The sequence below is a fragment of the Melanostigma gelatinosum genome (assembly GCF_949748355.1).
Source record: "Melanostigma gelatinosum genome assembly, chromosome: 8".
In the NCBI taxonomy this organism is placed as follows: domain Eukaryota; kingdom Metazoa; phylum Chordata; class Actinopteri; order Perciformes; family Zoarcidae; genus Melanostigma; species Melanostigma gelatinosum.
Window position 1 is genome coordinate 20309397 of NC_136641.1, and position 9473 is coordinate 20318869.

The following is a 9473-nucleotide window of genomic DNA, read 5'->3' on the forward strand; positions in this document are numbered from 1 at the left end:
ATCTTTGTTTTGCGAAAATGATATCCAACATGTTGTGAATTCTGAGGATTTGAATCAGGGCCAACCGGTGCATGTGCAACATGTGATCTCTACAAAAATAAAAATGAGTGTTAATCTGAAAGTAGATGCGGTAAACATGAAAACGGACTGCATATAGCTCTATAGCTCTCATCATGCAGTTCTTGCACACTCATGTGGTACTGAAATGCAAAATCTCATTTGGGGAATAATAGAGGGAAAGTCTTTGGCTCACTGTGTACGTGGCTTGAGGAGGGTCACCGTCTCCTCATTGGTCCAAACAGATCGGATGTTTTCGTCTCTCCAGCGGACGCTTCAGATGACATTTAAAGTCACATGCTTCATGCAGGTCATGGTTTATTTGATGACCTTGATGTTCATTCCGCTCAGGTTTTTAATAAGCAAATTGTAAATGAGCATAAAAACAGGTTATGGAGATGTATCATTACCAGCCCCTTAGAGCCCCGCTGCAAGCAGAGCAAAACAATATATAACAAACAAAAACAATGCAAGAAATAATGGAACAGGAAACCAAGGAATGGAGTGACATGAATATTTGTATGTATATCTCAGGGTCAGTTATGGAACTGATAGATAAGTGGCCGTGACGAGGCTTTTAGTGCAAGAGAGTGCATAATGCTCCTCCTGCTTCATTACACTGTATATCTGACATTTAGCTCAGGTTCCCAGACCAACCGGCGTCAGCTCACTTCAAGAAAACACATGTCCTTGGGAAAGCTGCTGAATACTAATAATGCCAAGTCGCCAATGCAATGTACAATAAAAACACTCACGGGATGACGTGGAATGATAAAATGGATTTGACGAAATAATAAAGAATCATTTGAAATTAAACGGGGATTCTTCTGTGCAAACTGCTTTAATATGGCTTTATAGCGCCTAACATTTACTCAAGCTTTAGCTTATTCTCCAGCCTCTAAGCTGGCTCCACTTCTGCTTTTCGATTGTCTGGCTAAAAATGTGCTTCAACGATTTAAAAATGTTTAAAATGTGGCTGGATCACAGTGAAACACAACTTCAACCGTTGATTGATTTTTATGTCACAAAGCTAAAAATTGCATTTGGATAAATGGCTTTTAAAATATATTCCATTCCTCATATTTCAATATACAGCCAGTTTGAAATGAGGTCAAATAATAATAAATAAATAAAAACAGCAGGAGGTGAGAAGAGCTGCTTGCATTGGGGGAGCATGTGGCTTCAACATTTTGTGTTTATTCGTGTTCTCTGGATTCCAAATCTTCAATGGCTGGTTTTCCTCACAGGCAGACATCCCCCTCTCCTGGCAGGAATCTACATTTCCTCCAAACTGCTTTCTCCTTGTGTCTATATTTTACACAATGATTGAGTGACACTGAGTATTTACAGTTACATTGCATTTTTCTTTAATATGATTTCTGCTGCACACAGACACAGGAAAGTCCAACAGAGTCTGTGATGGTTCAGAGGGCGCTCCTGTACAGGACCCTTTAAGAACTCTTACATGTGATGTCAGTACACTCAGTGCTCTGAGCGCAATGCTTGTACAACATGAGCACAATGTCTTTCTGAGCAAAAGAAAAAAGAAAACAGGACAGGGTCAGCCTGTTCCCTTTCGCCCAAACAACCTGAGAGAAGCTTGTACCCGACCTCACTCTTCAGAGTCTTGCAGAGATCTGTGTTTTTGTGTGTGTCAACCACAAACTTTTCCTCTGGCTCGTCTGCGCTGCACAAAACACAACCTTTAATAACTCACCAAAGCAAAATCCCATTATTAAAAGAATGTTCAGGTAGAATGAATAGACTGTATGCGCTTCCAATACAAAATGTAAAAAGTGAGAATGAGACGGTGCCTCGACGACAACGTAGCGGGCCAAGCTTGGCCTTTTTCTACCTTTGTTGTGAAAAACAAAACAAAGAAATTCAAGCAGGAGCAAAAATGACTTTCCTGAACTTAATTCCAGCTAGTAGCGTGACTCTTAGAAGGCAAAAGAATAAGAACTGTAGACCACCACTTACTAACACTTAAATACGCCTTTAAAGTGAATTCTGAAGGGCTTAACTGTGTGCGTGTGCACTCGCCTAACATTAATCTATCGGTATTTTTTAAAAAAGGCAACAAAACGCACCATTAATACCTTTGTCAAAGACATATTTCCTGTGTTATGACTGTAAAATGAAAAGGCAGACTTCTTATGTGTATTACCACATTAGCTGTTGTAAAGAGGCACCACCCGGTCTATCGTCGCCCTGCATATGGGGCATTTCTTTGGCTCTGGCAGGACGGTGAAGCATTGGGTACAGGCACACACGTGACCACACTCAAGAAACACACAGGACCGCTCGCGGCTCAGGCAGACGGTGCAGCTGGTGGGCGACACGCTGCTCTCCTCTACGTTGAGTTCACGCATGCGTTTCTTCTGCTGCTCCTTGAACTCCTCGAGCATGCTCCTCTCCTTCTTGCTCTCTCTGTGGCGGAAGTATTGCTTCCACAGGATGAAGAGGAGTGTGGAACAAGCAGCGACGCCAAAGACAATGGTCAGAATCCTGCACAGTCTCACGCTGTTCCCCTGCTTCTTGAGAAGAGCCTCGTAGTCCAGTCGCGTGAGGAAATAACGAAAGCCCTGTTTGGGAGGTTGGAGCTTGATCAGGTTGTTGTCCAGGACCAGCTCTCCGACACCCGTGACGCTGTCTCCCAGTCGCAGCATCTCCTCCGCTTCATGGATGCCCTTGGGTCGCTCCCCGCTGATGAAGTGGCCAATGACGTTGGACAAGGACTGGACAGTGGGGTGGAAGTTCTCGTATGTGGTCTCCAGGTCCAGCTCGGCAGCGTCTAGCGGACGTATGACCCGAACTGCGGTGGCGATATCATCGTCGTGAGACCCGAGAGAAAATGGAACTGTGTTGGTGCGCTGGTGGATGACTTTCTCTGTGTTGTTCCTGTTCACAAATATCACAAGTATTAATGATTTGTTTTGGGGCTGCAACTAACGATTATTTTCAATATCGATTAATCGAGTAGCTGCTTGCTCCGGCAGAAAATATGTTAAATATGCTATATTTAAAAGGAGAAAAACTATAGGAAATATTATAGGAGCAGGGATTTTTGGGGAATTTTTTTGTTTGTTTATAAATTGCTCATAAGATTAAAATAGCATTAAAAGAGTCGCAGATACATTTTCTACCGATTGATTTATCGTTTCAGCAGTTTTGTCAGATTATGTCTGTCACAATAATGAATATTTATTCATCCCATAAAAATAATGCAAAACACATTTTTAAATGTATACAGAATTGTTTTTATTATATATAATAAAGGGGGGGGGGGTCTACTACCACTACTTCCCCTCAGTGGCTGGAGGGGCGTGTCCGTGTCTGTGCAAAGAGTGACGGACATGCCAACATTTGAATTGGACCAGTGACATTTACAGGAAACTTTACATTCTGTTTAATGAGCTGCAGCAGGTCATTAGCCTTCTAGCCTGCAGACTGACGTTAGCAGTGAATGTTCCCCACTGTGAATGTTTGTTTGTTTGGTCGTTCAGTACAAGAATAGTGTTCATGTTTTTAAGTTGGATAAGACTTTAGCAGAAAAGCTAATGTGTGTTGCCTAAGATAGAATAGTGTTGTTGTTCTGACTTTTTTTTCTTGGAGAACACATGATTTACCGAGCACAAATGTACGCTGTATTGACACTGGTTCTTGAATGCTATTTAATGTGAGTTTGACTTAAAAGCAATAGCACAAACTGCCATAGAAGCTTCATCGTGCCTTCATTCTAATGACTGTACGTACTTTACTGGGAACAAACCCTTTCATTCACTTACCACAGATGAGTGGTGCGGTTCCACACCATCTTTTCCTCCTTTAAGGTCAGTCTTTCAATCACGCCTTTGCAGTTATCAACAAACTGGCTATTTATTGTTTCCTTCACAGATCTTACTACACCTGCAGTGTGCAAAAAACAAAGAAACACAGGACACGGTGTAAAACGACAGTAATAATTATGCATGGTACATTTTAGGCTTTATTTAGGCTTTTCGAGGGTGGCCGGACAAACCTTCTATGACGGCATACGGGACACATCTTCCAGGAGTCTCAGACAGGAGGTTTTTCAAATCCTGGTCGATGGAGACTTTCTTGGCTTCCTGTGGAAACAAACAGTGAAGGATTAACATACAGAACATAACAGGCAATAAATGAACACACTGCTGACATTCACATGACCGAGACAGAGTGCTCTGAAATGTGGCTGACCTTTAATCTGGCAACCGTTGTAGCGCGGCTCTTGTAAATAGAATAGAAGAGTGCAGTCAGCGCTGAGCTGGTGGCTAACACCACGATCTGCACAGTCGAGGGTTTCCCACTGGAGTCCATCCTGTGACTTGCAGCATTCAGTGCTGTTGTGACAGAGAGGACAGATCAGGAGGTCGTCTTTCAATCACAGATATGTTTGTTGTTGTTACAAGAAACCAGTGGTGGAAAACAGTAAAATTGGAGCTACTTGTATTTTGAGTATTGTCATTTTCTTCTTAGTTCCTCGTCTACTCCAATTCTATAACAAATAGATATAATATGGTGATCTCAAAGTGGCATTTTTGCATGAGGGCTTTTACTTTTGATGCTTTAAATATATATTCTGAATATTTCTCTGCTTTTAACTCAGTAAACATTTGAATCCTGCATTTCCAACTTGTAACAGAAGATTGTTTTTTACATAGTGATAGTACTACTTCTACTTAAGTAAAGGGTCTGAATATTTCTTCCACCACTGAGCCAAACATTTATGACAACACAGACTGTAGACAGACTGTAAATAAGCCCAAGGGGGCTGAGCTGCTGTTAGATTGAACTCAATTAAGTGAGACGACCAACGTTAGCTTGGTAATAGTCAACAACGAGTACAATTAGAAGACGTTAACACAGTGGTAAAATGTCCATTATTTTGCTGGCTATGACTTATTAAATGACACCATAACGTACTTTAATTGTGCATTGAGAAACTTTGATTATTGAAGTCCAGCAGCGTTAACGTTAACTGTTAATTCACCACTAACGTCAGCTGAAGTTAACCCAAGATAACGTAATGCTAACGCTAACTAAATCGCAACCTTTGTGATGCCAGTCCTTGGTTAAATATCCATTTAGTTTAAAGCCTCAAACTTTAAAACGTAGCGTTAAGCTAACTGGCAAACTAGCTAAATGATACATAGCAGTGCCACACACTTCCTCCATTGAGCTCACTAGCTAGCTAGCGTTAACTGTTAAATTAGCAGTTTGTCTGCTAAAGTAGCTCGCGACGCCTCAGCTAAATTAACACGATTTAACCACCCGTTTGAAGTCTATCGTATCTAACATGTTACAAAGCATTTAATTAAGCGATAGCTTATTTAAAGCGCTGTAAAAATGAGTTTCTAACCTGTAGTCCCACTCGTCCCACTGTCAACAGAGGTGTAACAACAGCTGCAGGACTCCACACTTCAAAATAAAAGCTCCTGAGATGTGATATTCCTCCCTGCCAGCAGATGGCGGTGTAGAATAATTTATGGTAAAGAAAGACACGAGTCTTTGAAGAGTACAATTCATGATGGTTTGTCTTACTGGGCCGTCTTTCATCGTATTGGTAACACCTGTGCTTTTCCCAGTGGTGGAAGACGTACATACGAATATATGCATGTTAACATGCAAAAATGTGTTTAAGTAAGACTTCAAAAGTACTGGAATCAAAATATACATACAAAAAGTAAAAGTAATCATTATGTAGAACGGGGTATTATATTATTGGATTATAATCAATGCTTTAATGTGTACATCACATCACTTTAATGTTGCAGCTGGTAAAGGTGAAGATAATTTGAAATACTGAATATATATATTGTTTATCTGTTGATTAAATATTGTATTATTAACCTGAATCTGCAAAGTAACTAGTAAATAAAAGTAGTGGAGTATAAAGTACAACTTTTCCTTATGAATTGAAGTGTAGTAGAAGTACAAAGTAGCAGGAGATGGAAATACTCAAGTAAGTACCTCAAAACTGCACTGCAAGTACAGTACTTGAATTGGTTACTTTCCACCACTGAAAAATACTCTCAGTAAAACTCTTATATTCAAAATGCAGCTTAATGTACTTAAAATGTGCTTTAAAATGTATTATCAGCAAAATGTACTGAAAAGAAAATCAAAATTAAAAGTATTAGAATTATTAGATTATTAGATAAATTAGATTATTCTGTTTTTCATCTCCAATGAATACATGTAAGAACAATTTGCTGTTGGAATTTGTCAATGTGGATTCAATTTTAGATACTTTGTCTACTGTAGATTAGTAGTATTGTATACTACTGCATCATCATATCATATAAACATATCGTGTTTTTTACATGTCATGAGTAAATAGCAACTGTAAGTGTAAAATTAATATAGTGGAGTATAAAGTACAATATGTATCTGTAGTTTGGTGGAAGTATAAAGTAGTATAAAATGGGATACTCAAGTATCTGAAAATTGTAAGTGCAGTTCTTGAGTACATTATTGGCTTTTCTACTATGACAAAGTAAAAATGTCCTCCCCCACTGGACCCATAGCTGTGTTCTAATTACACAATACACACTAATTCAAAGCAGGTTATGAGTTGTAGTCTATTCACACCAAAAAAGCACAATGGACGTTATATGGAGATCAGAGTTGTGTAAAAGACACACTTGCAGTAACACTGCAAACAATGTGTGATTGCACAGCTACGTATGCACACAATTTACGAGTACATTTACGACCATGGATTTAGATCTAAAATCTCAGTCCATTTCAAGGTGTAAAGATCTCAAGTACCAGATGATAGCATCAGGTAATCAATTGTAATTAGTAAAACCTTTATTCATTAAGGTCGTCTCATTGAGATCAAGCTCTGTTTTGCAAGAAAGACTTGCAGGAGAAAAAAGAAAAGATGTTTATACAAGGCTTTTTATTATTTTTTAAACTGTAAAAACAGTATTGTATGACAAGATTAGTACATAATACATATGCATGTATGGATTGGGATACTGTGTTACTTGTGTTGTAGCAGTGCAACCACGAACATTAATGATGGCTCTGCTCCTTTTTGGAAGACCATTCATCCGTGCAACCATTATTAATGTCATGCCTTTCACTGATTTGCTTCTCTGCACCCAAATAAATCGAGTTGCAGTAATTGGTCAAATGTTCATAATTTCATGAATTGAATATCATGAAGCAATACATTAATATCTAAGGAGATTTAAAACAGCTTGTCTCAATTTTACTCTGTTGGTGTAAAGAGAGTTTTCCATCTCACGCTCCATATGTCTCTTGCCCCGTTTACACATTCTTCTTGTGCCACTGCAGAGGACATTAAGTCAGTTTTTTAGGGAAATTAATTCAGATTCCAATTAATTCAGATTCCAACCCATAAAAATGCGAAGGAGCACCGGCACCCACACGCCACCTGGAGGGTATCAACACTTCCTTGCCCTGATTTGACCCTTTCAGCTATACCGTAGTTCATCTCTGCAGGCTGCATACAGATAATGCTTGCTGCACTAGTATTAACGGCACACTCCAACCTTAACCATGACTTTAGGTGTATATTAATTATCATTATTATCATTCTGTCACATTCACTCCTCTGGTTACACATACACGTATAAATATGGCAGGATGAACGACACAAATGACGGAACTGATGACTTGTAATGTAAATACCAGCAATCAACAACAACATGACTTTGAGTCTACTTCAAATTCATAAAAATGGCACTCAGGTAAATTTGGATAAAAAAGAATAAAAATCCCGGAAAGATTGGATGTTGTCAGACAACAAATTGTTGGTAGATTTATAACAATGTGTGCAGGAAGCCTTTTGTTGTGATGAATTGCGCCTCATCTCTGACAAGCACCATATTTCAACTGAAATAACTGAATTTGCCTTTTTAATACATTGCTTCATTGCACATTCTCATTGTATCATGCGTGCGGTGTACTTCTTCAGAGTTGTTAGGATGTCAACAGAAAGACGCTTCTCTGAACAATGTTTTTTTACTTGAAAATGCATGCGGCGCTAACCAGTAGCGTGAGGTAGCTATGACAGGCCCTCGTGCCAGTTGGTAAAGAAGCACACACAATTGTATTGTCACTTCACATGATCAAATAGAGACAATCATCATTGAATATCTAAAAATATTAATTTAATTGAATGATTTTTTACTACTGAAGGGAGGAAAACCTTGATGGAGATGGGTTCGCCTTTTCGAGGGTGTATGTAACAGATAGCAAGACCACAAGTCCAATATGAGGTTATAATTAAACACAGGTGTATTTCTGAGGTGGAAAACATGGATTTTTATTACATGGTCCGATCTCTCTACTCCCTCAAAACCTGCTTCAATGCACCCACGCTGCCTGCACTGTCTATATTTACACCCCTGCTGCTAGCACTGACTGAGACTGCTCATAATGTCAGGTAAAGCAAACATTTACAAAGAAACATATAGCATAACTTTGGAATGCACAGATTTTTGGAGTTTCAGTCAAGTGCAACATAGAAACAATGTGATTTTATTGTTTTTGATGAATTTATATGTTTTAATACACTACATAATAGAGACATCTAGTTGATGTATCATATTGGAAATATACTTTATGTTTTGATTCTTTATTTGCTCCGGGTTCTCAAAAAAAGCCCCATTACAATCCAATGAAACACTGGTAGTGCACAGACAGTGATAGCCTGCACCAGAGCAAGTAGAGCTGCTCTGGGCTGAAAAAAAGAAGATGTCTCTGTATTAGTGGTGTTTTGCTGTGCAAATCCTGTCGAAGCCTGTACTGGTCACTGACACGGACTGAGCCTATACTTCTCAGTCTGGAACAACCTTCTTAGCAGATGCTTTCTGTTGAAGTAGGAATAACAAAGTATGCCATAATTACTTAGGACTATACTGTATATTACATTGCTCTGGTGACATTTTCAGCCTATACATCAAAAATGAATCATCAAACAAAAAATTACAATTCACACCATGTGAAATGTTTTTTTTGTATAGTATGAATTTACACTGTAAAAAGTGTACTTTGACAGGCACACAGTGGAGGTAGACCTGTTGAGAATTTAAAAAGTAGGCTTATATATCCTCACAAAAGAAAAATACAAAGCGTGATTGCATCCACTTCGGGGCCTTTATGCCTTCTCTTTACTTATTATTCTCTGCTGTCATATGATCATATGTTTTATAGAAACAAAAATATAACTTATTTGCAACATCAATGGCTTCTTCTCTGAGCGACCCTTCAGAAACAAAAAATATGAACAGGAATAGCTGCCACACAAAACAACTCCTCTGGCTGATTTAGTCTGACATAATCAATCTGACGTGTGAATGATTACCCTACGAGAATTTTGCGGCTTGCCTCAGAAGGGAAAAAGGTGCAACCATGTTTTC

At 38.9% G+C, this 9473-nt stretch overlaps 1 protein-coding gene across 1 annotated transcript; it reads right to left on the reverse strand.

The window, feature by feature from the left end:
- Nucleotides 1-1412: 1412 nt before the first annotated feature.
- mul1 (mitochondrial E3 ubiquitin protein ligase 1) lies at nt 1413-5489 on the reverse strand. The gene is made up of 5 exons (XM_079274332.1): nt 5438-5489; nt 4276-4418; nt 4079-4166; nt 3846-3966; nt 1413-2958 (listed from the first exon to the last, which is right to left on the reverse strand). The coding sequence occupies exons 2-5, from the start codon at nt 4393-4395 to the stop codon at nt 2229-2231; spliced, it is 1059 nt and encodes a 352-aa protein (XP_079130458.1). The 5' UTR covers nt 4396-4418; nt 5438-5489; the 3' UTR covers nt 1413-2228.
- Between the last annotated feature and the right edge of the window lie 3984 nt (nt 5490-9473).